Genomic DNA, 19731 nt, shown 5'->3' on the forward strand with positions numbered 1-19731 from the left:
GTATTGGAAACCTGAATCGCCCTGGGATTTTGGAGATAATTACGAACTGGCCAGAAGGTGAAAACTTTGGTCTCACTGATGATGAGGAGCAGGTACAAGTGGCAAGGGCTGAAGAAGCTCCACCATACAACCAACTACCAGCAGAGGAGACCTGCTACGCTCTTTTCACTGACGGTTCCTGTCGCATCGTAGGGATGAACCGGAAGTGGAAAGCAGCCGTATGGAGCCCCACACGCCAAGTTGCACAAGCTACCGAAGGAGAAGGTGGATCGAGCCAACTCGCTGAACTCAAGGCCGTTCAGCTGGCTCTGGACATTGCTGAAAGGGAAAAGTGGCCAAAGCTCTACCTTTATACTGATTCATGGATGGTAGCCAATGCTCTGTGGGGCTGGCTGGGAAGGTGGAGAAAGGCCAACTGGCAACGTAGAGGAAAGCCAATCTGGGCTGCTGATATATGGAAAGACATTGCCTCTCGGGTGGAAAAGCTGACGGTGAAAGTCCGTCATGTAGATGCCCATGTCCCCAAAAGTCGGGCTAATGAGGAGCACCGGAACAACGAGCAGGTAGATCAGGCAGCAAAAATAGAGGTGTCAAAGATAGACTTAGATTGGCACCATAAGGGGGAGTTGTTCCTGGCTCGATGGGCTCATGATGCCTCAGGTCATCAGGGCAGAGATGCCACCTACAAGTGGGCACGAGACCGAGGGGTGGATCTAACCATGGACAGTGTTTCCCAGGTTATCCATGACTGTGAGACGTGTGCTGCCATCAAACAGGCCAAGAGGGTGAAGCCCCTATGGTATGGTGTGCAGTGGTCCAAGTACAAGTATGGGGAGGCCTGGCAGATTGACTACATCACACTGCCCCAGACACGCCAAGGCAAGCGCTACGTGCTGACCATGGTAGAAGCCACCACTGGATGGCTGGAGACTTTCCCTGTACCTCATGCCACTGCCCGGAACACCATCTTAGGCTTGGAAAAACAAGTCCTGTGGAGACACGGCACCCCTGAGAGAATTGAGTCTGACAACGGCACCCATTTCAAGAACAGCCTTATCAACACCTGGGCCAGAGAACATGGTATCGAATGGATATATCATATTCCCTATCATGCTCCAGCTGCCGGCAAAGTTGAACGGTGCAACGGACTCCTTAAGACTACCCTGAAAGCACTCGGTGGGGGAACATTTAGAAACTGGGAAATTAACCTGGCAAAAGCAACCTGGATGGTCAACACCCGGGGGTCTGTCAATCGAGCTGGCCCTGCTCAGTCAGAACCCTTACACGCAGTAGATGAAGATAAGGTCCCTGTAGTACATATGAAAGGTATTTTAGGGAAAACTGTTTGGATTAATCCCACCTCAGGCAAAGACCAACCCATTCGTGGGATTGTCTTTGCTCAAGGACCTGGTTACACTTGGTGGATAATGCAGGAAGATGGGGAGACCCGCTGTGTACCACAGGGAAACTTAGTCTTAAGAGAGAACTGGGTGTAAGATTTCATGGTGTGCAGATGGAAATAGAATAAGGGGTGGATAATGTCCTGGGTTGTAAGATAAGCTTGTATTCCATTTGCCATCTGTCGAAGGCGAACCGGTTGGACAGGTTTTTTGTTATCTCTCTCAGAGACAATGGTTTGTGTATACACCTTTGACTGATTCAATGAAAGGCTGAAAAAATGTAACGCCGTGAGGGGTCCCACCCAGAGGGGGGAAGCGCTCTCGCTCTTCTTCGCGGGACTCCGAGAGAAGCAGCTCTCTCGCTCTCTCTTCGCGGGATTCCGAGAGAAGCAGCTCTCCCTCTTCTTTGCGGGACTCCGAGAGAAGCAGCTCTCTCTCTCTCTTCGCGGGATTCCCGGGGAAAGCAGCTCTCTCTCTCGCTCTCTCTTCGGCGGCACCCGCAGCGAAGCAGCCGGCGCGCGCAGAGGCGACGGCAGCGGAGCTCAGAGGCAACCCCGGCGCAGAGGAAGACCGGCCCCCGCTGCCACCAGATCTTCAGAGGAAAATTATACCCTTCTAAAGATCACCACTTCAGCTGCAACTCATCAACTATTGCAAGGGAAAGCAATTGTCCCAGCAAAACCTGATACTGGCATTCCTCAGGTTCTAGACTTTTTCTTTCACTAGTTTTGTTTGTACCGATTGCATTTTCCTTTTTAAATTGTTGTCTAGTTTTCTCCTAGTAAAGAATTGTTACTCCCACTCCCATATCTTTGCCTGAGAGCCTTTTAATTTAAAGATCCTCGTAATTCAGAGGGAGGGGGGTTTGCCGTTCTCCATTGCACAGGAGGCTTTGCCCTCTTTCACAGACTCCTGTCTTGTCTAACCAAGACATAAAACTTATAATAACACTACTCCACAGGTGAAGGACTTCTGTTGCTAACTAGTAAATTATAAGGGGGGAGTGTTTTTCAACTGTAATTGGTTACATTCTGGAAGTGTAGGGGAACCTAGGTTAAAATAATGCACGAGCAATTGTGTTTGTGAGCAAAATGAAATACATTTTTTAAAGAGAATGTGCCTGGCATCTTAAGGAAAGGTCTGTTGTGTACAGGAGTCCACAGAAGAATAAGCTCAAGATCTGAAAGCTGAGGGGAACCACATGATGAGTGTTGTTGCTGTTGCCTCTGCAGAGAATAGCTGAACTTGTGTTTTGATTATTGAGAGAATGGACAAATTTTAGTAAGCAATGGGATATTACCTCATCTGGAGCTGTCATAATGTACCCTCTTACATGATGCCTAGTGGCACCCCAGATTACATGCTATGTAAAAAAAAACCCCAAAACGTAACACAAAATAGAACCTAAAATGCAGAATACATTACTTACCTCCTGCTGTACTAAGCATCCTTCTATTTCCTGTGTCCTTTAAAGCTGTGCCTTAAAGATGCACAAACCTCTCTCTCCACCCCATTAATATCTTTATTTGAAGTAGCAGGACTGCAGAGTACCCTTCAGCCATGTGCCATTCCACTATGCTGTGTAATTTCAGGATTGCCAGGAGAAATCTTATTCTGCTGCTTGTCTTTCAGAACAGGGTGAGCCTTGCATCTGTCTTGGCTCACTGCACTGATTTCCAGTTGCCTGTAATTACATCCAGAAATGTTTGTGAATTAGAATGGTTGATGAACTAGAGGTAGACTCTGCATACCAAGCCTTGCCTATGGAGTTGTGCAATTTATATGTTTTAATATTTCTGTGTTATCCATTGGTTTGTCCCTGTACACCCCCATTATCACTTGGTTTGTTCCCTGTTTTCCCGCCTGGTCCTCCCTTCCCGCCTTTCCAGTATTTGTCCATCACCCTGGAAAGTGCCGAGTCATTCCCCTGTCTCCTCCCAGGTGCCTTGTCTGTCACTCGGTGTTCCTTCCCCTCCATCTAGAAGCTTCTGCTCAGGGCACCGAGTGGTTGGACGAGGGCCTGGGCCCCCTCCCATAACCTCCCCCCATTGGACCAGGTCAGATCACCCCATCCCGGAGCCACTCCCTTCCCCTCTCCTCATTGGATTACCGATATCCCTCCCTAAAGGTTTACCCCTCCCCAAAGGTTTATAATCCAGTGTCAGACCCCCGTTCGGGGTTCCAGTTGGCTGGCGCTGTTCCTCTACGTTTGGCCCGTTGGCCAGAATAAAGTGGAATTAGCCCCCAGCTGGATCCGCCCTTTCTTTCCTCACCGCGAGGCTTGCCTGCGCCGCCCAGGGACCCACGAAGGCACCCTCTAAACCCCATCCGGGAGCAGCAGAGGGTGCCTCCACCGCCCACTCTCGCCCCAGGAGGAGCTAGCCGGGGCTAGAGAGACCAGGGATCTGGGGCAGGAGCGCGGCACTTGCCCTCTGCAGCCTGGCTGGAGTATCCAGAAATAATAGGAAATTTCAGCTGCCCTTCAAAAGTAACACTGGGAAAAAACGCATTGCAGTAGATTGTTGCAGGAATGACACAAAGGACATGGTTGCAAGGAGGTCTAAGAAACCCTGTTCAATTGGAACGAAGTGAAGCTAAAAAACTGGGTATATGCATCGTGGCTAGGGCTTTGCAGCCTGGCGGTAACTGGTGGCCCAAGGGTAGAGTAAGATTGATGGCTCACTCATTCTATTGCCCATTCCCATCAGGTGCAGTCTGGTTAAAAGCCTCAAGCTTTCCCCTTTATCCAGAAATAATACTAAAAAATACTAAAAAAGAAGCAGAGCAAACCATGCTTTGTTTCTTCTTAATTAGTATATGGACGTTGTAGTTAACTTTGTTTAGATGTTGGATCTGGGCTTCATTATATGCAAATTGTCCTGGTCTGTTTGTTAAATTGTGTTTCTTTTACAACTTCCTGAGCTGTTTCTGATGTTGCATGGATCCCATTTTCCTAAGAGTCAGTTATGAATTTTAATACCATTAAAATTCATTTTTTACATGAATTTTTGTGGTAGTTCATGTATGTCTTATTTTAGATACTAGAATTATTATCTAAGCTGATTCTATAGTTGTCCTCTCCTGCGGACCAATCCAAATCAATGACAATAAATGCAAATTTATCCGAAGGTTATGGGGAATTCTCCAAGATGTGTTTATAGCTGCAGGTCATCTGTTTTCATAGTCCATCACATGCAGTGTGTCTACTGATCTGAACTATTGGAATGGTCTCATTAGAGGAGACAATTTTGATTTCTTCAAAACCCTGTGAGCAGTGAACTCCTTATTTCTAGTGTACCTGTAATGAATGAAAAAGGGTTTCCTCAGGAGAAACCAGCAGGGTATTGTTTTAATAAGAGGTCAGCAATGAGGCTGTGCTCTGTTCACTGGGTGCCAGCAGAATGACACTTAACCCGGCTTTTGGGAGCTTAGCAGGGCACAAAGTAGTGAGAAGTATCTGGATTAAAGTTTCCAATTACTCTGTGGTATGGGATTTATGTAAGAAACAATAAAAAGTAGAGGTTGGGTTTCAAACTCTGTTACCTTTGTTGAGTTCGGTATTTGTTAGAAGTCTACTTTTGAGCAAAACCAGTAACTTTTAAATGCATACAAATATATTAGTGCATTTTCATATTTGTTCAAAATTCAGAATGTTTTGGAAACTAATGAAAACAATTGGTAGAAATAAACTTTAGCTTTATACCTAAGGTATGGATCTTGAGCCTGAAAACTGGATTGGTTTGGTTTGAAAAGACAAAAAAGGTTTAGTAATTTTGGTAGAATAAAACTCAGATTTCAACTAGTGTAGACTGACTGAAATTGTATACTATGCTAAGAATAGCATTTATTTTAATACCTTAATTAGTCTTTTGTTGCTGTTAGGAGGTTTGCTTCTAATTGTTAAATTGTAGTGTTTTCATCCCTCGGGTTCTCAGTTACTTGTCAGGTGTTCTCACAGTGATGCAGCTTCTATGGTGCTGATCACCAGTTTGGGTATTGGTGGCCCTTACAGCATTGTGTGGTGGCTGACAAGGTTTGGAGTCCTGCAAATATTTCCTGGTTTAGAAAGGGCAGCTTCAGTTTGTCAGAGAAAATCTTGTTTCCAGATATTAGAATTTCTTTTGTGTGCAACTGATATTTCAAATACAGTACTGCATTAAAAAAAAACCAATAGACTTGAGACTGTCTGTGAAAAGTCATCTGCAATTACAAAATGAAGACATTTTCAAGAGTGTACTTATAATAGTAGCAAAAAAAAGATAATTCTGTTCTAAGTTAAGTACATTAATCCTGGGTAATATATTTAGTCATGGGGAATAAATTTATTCAGATTAAATATTGTTTTATATTCCTTTCATTAAGAAAACTGTCTTTGTGAGAACATAATGATTGACTTTGATGTGGTCATTCTTCCACTGAAGAGGGATTTTTTGTTTCTCCTTAAAAAGCAAATTTAAACTTGTAATCAGTCTTTAGGATGTAGAAAGTGCAATAAAGTGACTATAAATGAGAAATTTTGACAGACTTTTTAGGCATCCCACAACCGCTATCATCATTGTGTTAGCTCTTCCCAATAAATGGATAAAATTCTAATATTCACAGTCAGTCTGAAGTATTTATATATTCTTTTAAAGATTGTAATGTTTGTCATATGCAAACAATGTCGTTTTTGTCATATGGCTTTAGTATATTTTTAGGAGTTGTATTTTAGTTTTTCTTTTGATGAAAGTAGTAAATTTTGCATGGATATTAAATGCTTCGTCTAACAGAGGCGTGTTAGCAGTACATTTTATAAGCACAATTAATAAATATTCTTCATGAGGCAAATATAAAATGAGAATTGAAATTGTACTTTTTGGTTTTTTTTTAATTTATGGCAGATATCTGTTGCAGGTATCTTTTTATCTGCAAATATGCAAGTTTTTTTCTACTGTTACTGCTTTGTTACTTGCTACCAAATTGGTCTCAGTAACTGTACCTTACATGAATTGAAATTCATGTCAGTGTGGGGGCTTTAATAAATACTTCCTTACTTAGGGCTTTCATACTTTTATTTAGGCTTTGAGAGGTATTTTTCCCTAGGTATTTTTCATGTTAGAATATGGCTTGTTTTGCTAATTAAGTTTATAGAAGGAAATACAATGACATATTAAGGTGTAATCTGTCAGGTTTAGGGTGGGCTTAAGCCCCTGCTCAGTGTTTTGCAGAGCTGTTAGATACAAAATCTGAAGTAGCTGAGATGGAGCGTTAAGTAGAGAAGTTTTCCTGGAGGGATGTGCTTTATTTTGAGTAGGTTGGCATAGCAAGGCAGCCACTGGTGAAATAGACCATGTGTAGTGCAGTTTGCTGGGATGGAGAGGTGAGATGTGAGCACGTACACAGCTCACTTTTAGTGAGAGAGAGCAAGGGTAGAGGAGTTTCTTGTGCGAAAAAGTATTTCAAGAAGAGCACTTTTTATGTATATAGCTGAAGAGTTGGTACCAGCTGATCTGGTCACATCCAAGATATTTTTTTTGGCATTTAAACACCTGGAACTGGCGAAAGATGAAATGTTGAATTCTTTGGAGGGGTAGGCTTATAGTCATATAGGTACTGCACAGTTTGTCTACAAAACACTTCTTAAAAAAATTGTTCTTAAAAAAAGCTTGCTGTAAATATGTGGCTTTCTGACAACTAGTATATATTTATCTGAATTTAACTTTTTCCCGTCGCTAGTCCAAATTTGAGATCAATTTGATTTAGACAGATGCATTCTGGATTTGTGAAGCTACAGGGAAACAAGCCTGATTGAGTGATGCATCTTGACTTTTAGTGGTCAGGATTATGGCAGTAAATATAGTTACATGGTTAATGAGCTGTGTGGATTTTCCTGTGATCTCAGGGTTGCTCTCTAGTTAAAATTTTGATTTAGCTGATATATTTAATGGAAGGATTTATCAGTTTAAAGCAAACCAGCAGAGGAGTTCTTCTGTTAGGATAGTGAAGTTGGCCTATGCAAGGCTCTGTTCTCAGTATCAGTTCTGTTGTATTTGCAGGTTTTCTAATCTCTGCATTGTAGGTACACAATTCCTGTGGTTGTGACTGTTCAAATCCTTCCCTTCTCTTTCTACATTGGCTGCTTAACTCTTCTAGAGCTTCTATGTTGGTATCTAGTTCAAATGTTTAAAGTACTCTTTGAAATCTGACTACTTTTGCATGGTTTCAAATTGCTTCCAAAGTGCATTTAAACTACAAGTGGTTAAATGTTTTTGGTTGGGATGTAGTCTGCTTATCTCTTGCATTTAATGTTATATTGCCCTTATGTTTTCTCTAACTGTAAACATTGCTGAGAATGGTCCCTTCCTAATTTCTATAACCCTCATCATAACCTCCTGAAATTTTAGTATGGTTATGCTCATTCTCTGATGTCCATGAAACTGATAGCTGATGTTTTTCTTGCATTCACTGTCCTGTGTATTACAGTATGATATTTGGCTAATTAAATTTATCTGCTTTTCTTCTGTAAGTATGTAGTTCTCATAATTTGATAATTATTTTCAGAAGATTTTATTAGAGCTTTCATAATGATAAGAGCAACTTCTATACATAAAGTTACTTGGGTCCTTCTTTGTAGAATAATTTAAACTGTAGAAATTCAGGAGTAAAATGAAAATCATGAAAAAGAAATACATAAAGTTCTGTTAGTGCCTTTGTTGCACCAGTGTTCCATGTTATGGAGATTTTAGATTGTTGGTCAGTTTTAATGTATTAAAAATATAAGCTGAGATTAGGAATTTAACAGTGCTAAATATTTATAACAGAGGAAAGTCAATAACTTTAGGAAAATGGAGGATTATGGACCTTTTGTTTGCAGTTTCCAAGTCTATGAAAAAGGTTAACCCAGATATTTAAACTTGCTAATAAATAGCATATGCTTTCTCAATAAATTATTTAGTTTTGCTCCTACTAGGAACTTTTAAAATCTGTAAAAGTAATGCTTCTTGCTGTAAGTAAACTTTAGAGCAGTTACATTTGCATGCTGTGTTAATTATGATTTTTTTTGTGAATTATGGTATTTTTTGGAAGATCAATATTTAGACAAAATTATTTTTCATTTCCCCCCCTTTGTTCCTGAAGCTTTTCCAGTTTTTAAACTAAAGATTTAAAATATATATTTTTTTTTAATTTCTCATACAGAATGGGATGTAGTTGACTATTTTTTTTAAACAGCTATCTTGTAACCTCATCTAGTTTATATTCTACTGACTGAAACAAAATGCTTATACATAAATCAGTCTCTCTGCTCTTGATTATTGTGGGCAGTGATGCAGGGACCAATTCTAATAGAATTTGCAGGGAAGAAGTCAATTGAGTTTCGACAGGGGTCATGTAGGATCCATAAACTCCCATGGGGCAGTTATCAAAGATGTAACTGTATGCAGTGGAGCATAACAGAGCTAATGCCTTTTACTTACTGATTCTTGATTGAACAATTGGTTTGACAGTGGTCACCATGCACTTCGCCCTTATTAGATAGGTTTGATAGTACAAACAATCTTACGAGACATTTATAAGCTTCAAGGTGATTTTAAGTTCACAGGTAATTCTCCCAAAGAGGTGCTTTGGTACCAATTATCAGAGATTTTACTTTTGCCTTCTTGGGTTTAACTCATACTCAATGTGTTAGTTCTTGATACTATCACTGCTTTATAAAACCTAAAAATTATGGGTTTGCCAAGCCCCATTTTAAGTCTTTGTTTTTAATTGGTTAGTTGGGCTGGTGCCACATGGCCCCTAGAAAAAGGAGAACAAATAAACTTACTGTACACATTGTGTCTGTGTGTGTGTTTGTTTTTGAACAAAAATTACGCTATGACTGACTCATTTTTCTTAAATAGAGGGAAAAAGAAATTCAGGTTATAATTAACAGGCATATCCCTTAATGTAATATCTCTTATATTTTTTTAAAATGGTTAAAAATAATTGGCAATTTATATTGGAGGCATTTGCCATAGCTATTTATGCCTGCAATTAATGTTTACTAATTGTGCTACTTTTCTGGTGAGTAGATTACTGTAGCAATAATCCTTATGGCAAAAATAGCATATAATACATAGCTTTTGTTCTATACAAAACAAATTTACAGGTGGTATAATAATGTGTCATCTCATTCAGTGTTTGTGTTTTGAACCAATATTAAATTGTCTGTCTCATGGCCAGATAGGGAAACAGGCAGGAAAACTAGAAGTTGTGCACCATTTTAAATGCAAAAGTTAACAGATTGGCTTTTCAATTGGTTTATAGTTTTTACATATATAAAGTCTTCCTGGCCAAGTGTAGTTAGCCAGTAAATATTTGAGAGATTTCAGTATGCACATATGTTACAATATTGAATATTAAAAAGCATTCAGTGAAATAAAGTAACTTTAGTCAAATCCACATCTGGATATATGTTCAAATAATAATTTTCCTTCTTTTTGGAGTCAGGATGTAATTATTTTGATACAGTTCTTACACAGCATCTGAGTTCTTAATTTAGATGGATTCAAAACTTAGTTTAATTGCAAATCATTCCTGTCTTCTACAAAATAGTCAAGTTATCAACATTTTTTCCTCTGACAGAAGTATGGGCTTTATCACCTGCAGCTGTTGACTGATCATCAGTTTCTGTGAAATCCAATTCTATATATACATTTGAAGAAAATGAAACTTTAAAAAAAAAAGATAGTCAAAGTGAAACCACCACAATATGCCAGGGTTTTTTGAAGACATGTTTTTTTTTTCTCTGCAAATTTTAAGATAAGAGTGGCAGAGTATCTGAAAAATTAGAGAAGGTGTAGTGTAACAGCAGATGAAATGAATTCTTCTCTATTATTGCAGCTTTGTCTGTTGTAGGGGACATTTTTGGTTCCCAAGTCATTGTAAGTTATTGGATGCAAATGGAATGTGGAAATAGTGTTATGTGCAACAGTTCTCTGTCCTTGTGATCTTAAATTCACTGTCTTTTTTATTTTTATTAGTAATAATTTTGCTGCTAGATTATCTTTGAGAACTCTTGCATTCAACCCTCCATGCATAAGCTGTAAATACCTAGTTTTCTCTTCTACTTGATGAGAGAGAGCAAAGAAATTTTACTGTGGATTCATTCTTGTTATCATTGATGGCAAATGGTTGAATGCAGACCGAAAATCTATGATAATAAGGTAATCTGTTTCCATTTGCAATAGAATTTTATTATTCATTCTTTATAAACCATTTAGGAAGGAGTATGGGCTACCATTGACTAGTTTGTAATTAGTGCTCACAGGCAGTATGGTTGGAGCTGTGCTGGAGGGGAAAATTTATCAGTTTTTAAAAGCTTCATGATTACGTAGAGGAACTAAAGTGCAGACTCCTGAGTGTATGTAATTGCTATGTTTATCATCTACCTAATATTATCTACCAAAATGCTACTGTGAGTTCTGCTTTATGTGCAACTGTTCCTTAAAGTGAGGCAGGAGTATCATGCATTGTATTCATAGCACATTGAACATGAGGCAATTTTCATTAAGCCATTTGATGGTGAAGCTTGTTCCCCAAGTCGGGAAGCTAGAAACAGGTATTCCGTAACAGATTGGGAAAAGGCTTTTCAAAATGACCACATACTCTGTGCAGATGCACAGTGGAGCATCTGTGCAACCTTCAGGCAGTCATTTTTATGCATTAGTCAGAGCATCAGTCTTTGTGTGACTCCTGTGGGGCATGCAAACAGTGCTCAACTGTTACTTTGCTGAAAGATTTTCTTGCCAAATTTTATTGAAGTACATCATGGGGTAACATACAAATGAAGCTGATATGAAATGCCTAAAAAGCCTATCTGGGAGTCTGCCTCGCTGTTCTGACTTGTGTTTATTCTAGAGTTTGTCATCCATTAAGTATCAAACCTTTGCAGGTTAGCTACATTTGTCTTTCTTTAAAGCAGTTCCCTGTTGCCCTGATTCTTAAGATTTTTTAAAGCCTTCTGAGTTTATATTCTGTTAGAAAACTTTTTTCACATTTTCTATAAACAACATATTCTTTTGCATTCCTTTGTGGGGGTGGAGGAAGTTGATGTACTGGTGGTTTGTCCAATGTCTTTGGAGAGGTGGCCCATTCACTCTCCAATCCACTGTTACCTTTGGAAAAGTATAAAAGTTGGAGTCAGAAAATAAACCTTCTTCTTTTTTACCTTGCCATCGCAGTGGCTCGTGTTGTGATTCCCCGGTCATATGCCAATGGTACGTGGCTCGTGCCTTGTCTGGAGTTCTCAAGCAGTTCTCTGATGCACGTCTGTATCATTATATGGATGACATCTTGGTGGCTGTGTCCACTCAGGAGGAGCTGCTCAATGCTTTGCATGCTCATGGGCTGCAGGTGGCTCCAGAAAAGCTTCAGCAACAACCTCCTTGGAAGTATTTGGGGGTCAAAATTCTGGAACGGACAATCCAACACCAGGAGGTGCAATTTGCGCATTCGGTGAAGACACTGATGTTCAAAAACTGATGGGTGTCATCACCTGGTTACGTCCATACTTGGGACTAACTGACGCACAACTGTCTCCTGTGTATGATCTGTTGAAAGGAGACCCTGATTTAAAATCACCTCGCACAATGACCCCTGAGGCATGTCAGGTGCTGGAGGAGGTTCAGCAGGCTGTTTCTGCCTGTCAAGTTTATCGCATTGATCTTTCTGTTGATGTCACTGTGTTTGTTACCACTCCAGATTCGCATCCCACAGGTATCATTGGTCAATGGAGTGACAAATGGTCTGATCCCTTGCACATTTTGGAATGGGTTTTCCTGCCCCATTAGCCGCAGAAGACGGCAATGACATTGGCTGAGTTGATTGCTCGGTTGATAATCAAATGCTGGCAATGGCGTTTGCAATTGATGGGTGCGGATCCTGCAAAGATGGTATTCCCAATATCCCGGGAGGACTTTGAATGGAGCTTTGCACACTATGTGTCCATGCAATGTGCTCTGGAAAATTTTTCAGGGCAAATCAAAGGTCATCAGGATGGGTCTGCCCAATTGGTTGAGTTGAGGGCTGCTGTTATGGCATTTGAGAGATTTTCCCAGGAACCTTTCGATTTGGTAACGGATTCTGCCTATGTACTGACATTGCACAGCGGTTGGGTCACTCGATTTTGAAGGAGGTGAGTAACCCTGCCCTGTTGCATTTACTGAAGACCTTGTGGTGTGCCATTCAGGCCTGGGTTTATCTGTTTTACGTACTGCATGGGAGAAGTCACACCAATTTACCAGGGTTCATAGCAGAAGGTAACGTGCGGGCTGATAAGTTGGCTAAGCGCAGGCCAAGGCATTGCATGGGTTTTTCCATCAGAATGCACATACTCTGCAAAAGCAGTTTCAGCTGATGCCAACAGAGGCTTGTGGCATTGTTGGGTCCTGTGATGACTGCCATGCACTTGCTCCGCCTCTACCAGCAGGGGTAAAACCCAGAGGCCTTAGGGGGCCTTGGAGCTTTGGCAGACCGATGTCACCCAGATTGCCAAGTTTGGCCAGCTCAAGTATGTGCATGTCACGGTGGACACATTCTCCTCTGCGATGTGGGCTTCCGCTCACACTGGAGAAAAGGCCCACAATGTCATTGCCCACTGGAGGCAGGCCTTTGCCGTTCTAGGCATACCTTCTGCTGTGAAAACCGACAATGGTCCTGCTTACGCATCACAGCAGGTGTGGCATTTCCTGTAGTTGTGGGGTGTGTCACACAAGTTTGGTATCGCCCACTCTCCAGCTGGCCACGCTATTGTAGAACGCGCTCATGAAGCGGGTTCTTCAAAAACAAAAATGGGGAATGCAGGGTGAGACCCCACACAGTCGATTGGAGAAAGAATTGTACACCATCAATCATCTTATGGTGCAGCAGAATTCAAATAACCCTGTCACTTTAAATCATCATCTCTTGTTGCAGGCTGCAGACAAGGCACATCAGCTTCAAGCAAAAGTTCGAGTGTGGAATTTAGTCACCAAACAATGGGAAGGTCCCTATGACCTTATCTCTTTGGGGTGTGGGTATGCTTGTGTGTCCACAGATAAGGGGGTACTCTGGGTACCTTCAAAATGTGTTCGCCCTGACCTGCAGTTGCAGAGACAGAATCCAACCCACAGGCAACATGGAAGCTGTGACCAAACTGAAAGACATCAAATGGATGGATTGTTGAGTGATGACTCAGTTGAAGATGATAGGAGTGATCACGCTGATGATTCCTCCATGAACAGACACTGAACCTTGCTCAGTTTTTGTTTTCTTTTTAAATAAGAAGGTTGGGATGTCGCCCTGATTCTTAAGATTTTCTAAAGCCTTCTGAGTTTATATTCTGTTAGAAAACTTTCCCACACATTTTCTATAAACAGCATATTGTTTTGCATTCCTTCGTGGGGGTGGAGGAAGTTGATGTACTGGTGGTTTGTTCAATGTCTTTGGAGAGGTGGCCCATTCACTCTCCAATCCACTGTTACCTTTGGAAAAGTATAAAAGTTGGAATCATAAAATAAACCTTCTTCTTTTTTACTTTGCCATCGCAGTGGCTCGTGTTGTGATTTCTTGTGTCCTATAGCGACAGTTCCCTGCGTAACACTAAATTTAGTCAAGCTGCCTAATGTGTAATGCCAGTGCCACTGACAGGGCTTGGTGATACTGTTCTGCTGGTGTTTTAGCTTGCTGAAGCCTCCAGAACATAAGAGGATTATGTGGCAGCAGTGACTGGTTGCAAGAGAAATTTGGAATGCTCCAAATTGCCCCTGTGGAAGAGGGAGAGGCAGCATGTCTTTGGCAAGCAGGATGTGTGTCCGCCTGTGCAGTTGTGTGCATTTCTTGTGGCATTAGCCCATTAAACAGTGGTGGAAAGGCAGAGGGCTGAAGGTGCTGTTGCTCTGAGTCTGGCCACGTTGCCTGCCTCTGCAAATGCTGGTCTGCTGCCAGGGGGGTAGTCAACATCTGTGGCTCTTCCTCTAAATTGCTGCCCTAGGCTCTTTCGAACTTGGGTCTCTTAAAGTTGCATGGTTTTCTTGTCTGCCTCCTTATTCCTTGCATTTGCTTGATGCTTTTATCTTGTTTCCTATTTCATTCTTCTCTGTTTTGTTGCTTTCCAAACAAAATAAAAGTTAATTTCCTTCTGTAATGCGAGTTCAGAATTGGAATTGATGCCACAATACTTAAGCATTTTCAAGAATTTATGACCCATTGCCTCTTCCTGCATTGTGGAAAATAATCAATTGCATAGAACTCAAAACAATGAAGTGAAATTCATTGATACCTGTTCATTTAGAGTTCAGTTGAACCTGAAAGTGATCAGCTGTAGGGGAGAAAATAAAGAATTCCCCCTCAACCCCCACGAAGGGAGGAACAGAGGAGGATTTGGAGAAAGCTGTCTTTTATAATTGCAAATATTGTATTAGAAAAGATAATCTTCAATATGAGAATGTAGGTTTTTCAGGTTGCATCTTGTATTTAAGCCATCACTGACACTTGAGCATCTATAATTGAGAATATATTTGTCCTCTTATTACTGTAAATAGATACTGTCTTAAAATTATGTATTGTAGTAAAGATTTGTATAATTATAGTCTGTCTTCATATCTATATCTTGAGCATGGAAAAAGCATTGATTCATACAAATTTTCTAACAGGTGAGTGATCATTGGAAGGTGTTTTGTGTACTGGAATATCAAAGTCAGTTATGGCTATTCCCAATCTATTAACTTGTATAACTTTTCCTTTCCTTTTTTGGCATGATGAATGGAGGAATCTCTGTCACAAACTCACAATCTTATTGTATATGAATGTCCCATCCTCTTTCAGATGGATTTGCTAAGTTGTTTCACCAGAAAAAGAGCTACTTTATTTTTTTTAACAGTATTTGTGTAGTTATTGAATGAATAGGTAATTGCAAGCATTTAAATTTTTATCCTAAATATAGTAAGCTTCCTTGTTACAGGAATTACAAAAAAAAAAGGTAATTTCTGCCATTTATAGATGCTGATTTTTTATTAAATATGTATATTTTATTGTGTTAGTATGTACATTTTTATTAAATATGTATATTTAAATTTTTTTATAATGAAGTTTGGTTATACTTTTAGTTACTATGTTTTTAATCCATTTGTCCGCAACAGTACCATTCTTAAATGTGTTGTTATATAAAGGAATCTTTTGCTTCTTCTTTTGATTTTTTTGGTGGTAGTTTCTGTGTGGGGCTTTTTTATCCTCAGTTGTTTTCTTGTGGTTTATTTTTTTGTTTGTTTGACTCAGTTGAGTGACTTGTTTTTTCTAATACTGCATTCATCCAGCAATAGTGTAGTTGGTAAAACTTTGTCAAAGCCTTCAGTGGTACAGTAGAAGTTCATTGCTGAGCAAGGTCATGGCATTCTGCTGTGAAGGTCAGGGCTTTTGGACTTGGAAATCAGCACTGGAGAAAACACCAGTTCTCATTCCCAGAGTAGGCAGATTTCCTCCTTTCATTTACCTAATTGCCTTTATCCAGTATTTTTATCTGCAGCTCTCCACTCATGCAGCAAACACATTTTCCACTAGAAAATGCTAATGTGTATTTTTTTTTAATGTATCTATTCTAAGTATGCTTTTGTAAACAAAATTTTTCTTATGTTATAAAATGTTCTTGAACAGTTTAAATCCAATAAATATTTGGGAAATTCATTCATTTTTTCAAGTCCTAACCAGGAGAGATTTTGTATTTTTTGGTAATTACACAGAATGAGAAAATTTTAGGAGTAGGAGATATCCTAAAACAAGTAATTCCTTTTTCAAAGTGCATGACATGAATTCACTACAAAAATGGTCATAAACTGATTTTTGGTTTATGTTTTTATAAGAATTATAGGGATTATAGGATGGTAGGATGATTTATTTTGCCAGTTTCTCTGAAATGAATTTAGGGTATCTTGAATATGTTATTTTAATACTACAGAAATTAAATATAATTATGTAATTAATTTAGGATTTAATTTTTCTTCCCAGATTTCTAAAATTCTAAAATCTAATTTTCTTTTCAAAGTCAATGTTCCTGTGAAAATAAAAGCACCTTCTAAGGCCATGTACAAGTGTTAATAAATTGATAGTCTGTTTTTATCCTTAGTTAACAGAGTCCAGATCTCAATGATATTTTTTTCCCAAATTTTTTTTTGGTATGCAGTGGCACTACTAAATATATAATAATTTCACTTGAAAAGAGAGTTGTACCATGGTCTTCTGGTGTCTTAAAACAACTGTTTTGGCACTGCCTAGTTTATCTTAATCTGTCTGATATTTTCATAGGATTTATACTTTGGTTTGGGGTTATGTGCTTATATGTATTTAGTTTATATGTATATAGAGCAGATGACTGCATATTTATTTAGTTTGGCAATATCATTAATTGTTCAGAAGACTTTTATCCCCAAATCCCTTAGTTTTCCAGGCAGACCTAGACCTAGAACATCTGTTTGTAATTCTGTCTTGGACATTGCCAGCACAATTTAGCCTTGGAAACTCACTTCACATCTTAGCTTAAAATATTCACAGACATTTTCAAGGTTCATGAGTTTTACAAGAACAATTAATACCAAATACACTCTAATCCAGATTTCCACACAAGTTTCTTAAAATTCATTATGAATATGAACCTGGCAGTTCCCTTTTCCAGTCAGGTAGGTTAAGGAATTTCTTCTGTCTCTTGTTGGTTGAGACAATGCTGCTGCTCACCTTACCCATAGTTTAGGATGAGGAATGTAGAAGAATGGTATAAGATGGTTGTGTGTGTGAGTCATCCATCAGTTCTACTAGTTCTTGCCTCATCATGTTTGTTTTGTGCCTTTTTTTTTTTTTTTTTTTTTTTTTTTTTTGCAAATAATGGAACTTGTGGATTTTTTTTGTTTGTTTTCAAATGAAGGCAGTGGTCAAAGCCTTAGGAATTTTTTTTCTCTCTTGAAGAAGGGCTCATCTTCAACAGTGCAAAGACCTAGTATCATGCTTTTCTTTTTATCAAATTAGGAGAAAAAGTAGCATTGTATGAAGTACAAAAATGTAGCCCCGATTCCAGAAATTATTCTGTGCCAATGTCTTCCATAATATGCTCCCAATTTAAAGTTGAGATATATATATATATTTATATATAGTAGCATAAAGGGAAGCTTTTCAGTTTTGTGAATATTTCTGTTGTGAAGAAATTCTACAAAATTCAGGGGTTCTGATGTGAAGCTTGTTGCCTTCAGGGGAAGGCAAGGCGACCTGGTTGCAAGGAACAGCACGGCAGCCTGGCCTCGCCCGGGCTACTCGGACCAACAACACATGCTAACACCAACGTGGTGGACAGTCGAAAGGCATTTATTATCTTATCTCATGGGTTTAAATAGTCTCGGGGACTTTGCTACGTCAGGGGGGGTTGGTAGGGTCTCTAGGGTTAGTCAGGAGTGGAAAACTACTGGGTTAGGTGTGGTTACATGCTCTGGGGGTAGTAGATAACGTGTTGCAGGGTGAGGGGGGAAGGGTCTTTCTTTCCGTCATATCCCGAAATCTCCAGTTCGCCTGTCCCTATCTACTACAGAAGCTAACACATTTTATTAATTACATGTAACCAACTTAGCCAGACTTCAAAAACACTGGTGCACATCAGAGGAGATGCCACAACTCAGCCCTGCTGAGTAAGGGTGTTCCAGGACATCAGAAATACCTATATAACAGCAGACTGAATATTCAGTCTGCTTTAAGGATAAAACAAGGATTATTTTAAAGAAAGAGCACAGCTTAATTAAAATTTGTAGTTTTTCTAATTGACTGCCCTGAACAAACATATATTTTTTAAACATAACCTGTTCAATGTGAAAGCCATCGTACCAATAGGATATGCAGTATATGCTGTTTTCAAAATACATTTTACTTTAAAATTAAATAACCCAAATCTGTGTGGATCATCTATGGGTTAGATTTCAGACTTGAAATCTGAGTAGTTTCCTTGACTGAATTCAATTTTGTTCCATGGTTTGGAGCTGTGAAGAAATCTCATTGTCCTCAAAGGTGAATTTTGCCATGGTAACAGGAACTGCATTGTACTGGGTTAAAGGTATACATTACCTTTTTGTCATTAGTTTTATTCTTCCTGTATTGGAATGTTTTTATAATTTTTATTTTGTATTAGCAGAGTACTGATATATATGCAGCACTTACAAATGTGTAATTGCTGGTATTCTTCAGACAAATATTGTAGTAGTGGGACTTGTTTTTGTGTTTCACTGAACTGTGTGCCTTTTGCTACTTTTTTGTGAGCACAATTGATCTCTTTTTCAGATGGTGTATTCAGGTTTTGAGAACTTCACCAAAAGGAGAAGTCAAGTAATTTCATGTGGAATTCTTATATTCAGCTAAAAATGTAGGTGTAATTTGCATTCTTTTAGCTGTTTTAATAATCTGTATGAAATTATTCAGAGGCATTAATCCCCTTACTAGCTGAGAAATACCCCCAGTTATTAACAGCCAATGTCTTGATTAAAATGAAACAAACCAAAAATCCCTAACCCCCAAACTAGGCCTGCATCTCCTACTGTTCATGCTGACAATTCAACTTTGCTTTTTTTGGTCTGACATTAAGAAGAGACCTTCTTGAGCAAGTATTTCCTGCACAGCCTAAGGAACCAGAGCAACAGAGGTTGGTTGTTTGCCTCTCAGTCTGCAAGTCACTTGGTCTTACACCTGACTTGTGGAGGAACATTTTCTCTACTTCTCTCATGTACAACTTTGCTTTGTACAACTCATGTTTTCATAAGAAACACTCAAATCAGTTTTTCCTTAAATACCTGTTGCCATCATGTAACAACAGTGGGGACTCAACAGAATTTACATAAAGCTGTTGGCATGAAGCACAGGAGAACATCTGGCTCTCCCTCCATTTATAATGACAACCAATTTGGATGTAAAGTTTGACTGGAGACCAGAATTCAAGCAGTAAAGTAAGCTGAATGTAGGGTTTATGTAGATCCCTCTGATAGTTTCCAGCCTTTCCAATGTGCACAAGTGTAGTAGTTTTGGTCTGCTGATTTCAGATTTCAAAAGCTTCTGCATCACTTCCCTAAATTTTCTTCCCATTCCAAACCATGCCACTAAGTCACTTGTGTGCACTGACGGAGCTGCTGAAGGGGACAGGTACCCAGGGTGGTGCTGAGCCTCTTCTGAGTTTCACTGTGTTACTGCAGGAGTGGTGATGGATGTTCAGAAACGGTGATGAGTTAAACATTTTCAAGAGATACAGGAGGAAATAACAGATGTGAGATGAAAAGTCACAACAGGAATAAAATGCCAATATAGGTAGTATATGTATAGA

At 39.5% G+C, this 19731-nt stretch overlaps 1 protein-coding gene across 7 annotated transcripts in view; it reads left to right on the forward strand.

Annotated features, from left to right (window-relative positions):
* SMYD3 (SET and MYND domain containing 3) overlaps window positions 1-19731 on the forward strand; it is a 424638-nt gene that overhangs the window by 23184 nt on the left and 381723 nt on the right. The window contains exon 1 of one of the 7 annotated variants that reach the window (XM_085576954.1): window positions 2339-18783. The exons of the other annotated variants lie outside the window; for them this stretch is intronic. Coding sequence (XP_085433080.1) covers window positions 18755-18783 — 29 coding nt within the window. The 5' untranslated portion in view covers window positions 2339-18754. Of the gene's footprint in view, window positions 1-2338; window positions 18784-19731 lie in introns of those variants that run through there. 7 annotated transcript variants of the gene reach the window in all.

This window comes from Lonchura striata, chromosome 3, assembly GCF_050655825.1.
Source record: "Lonchura striata isolate lonStrDom1 chromosome 3, ASM5065582v1, whole genome shotgun sequence".
Taxonomy (NCBI): Eukaryota; Metazoa; Chordata; class Aves; order Passeriformes; family Estrildidae; genus Lonchura; species Lonchura striata.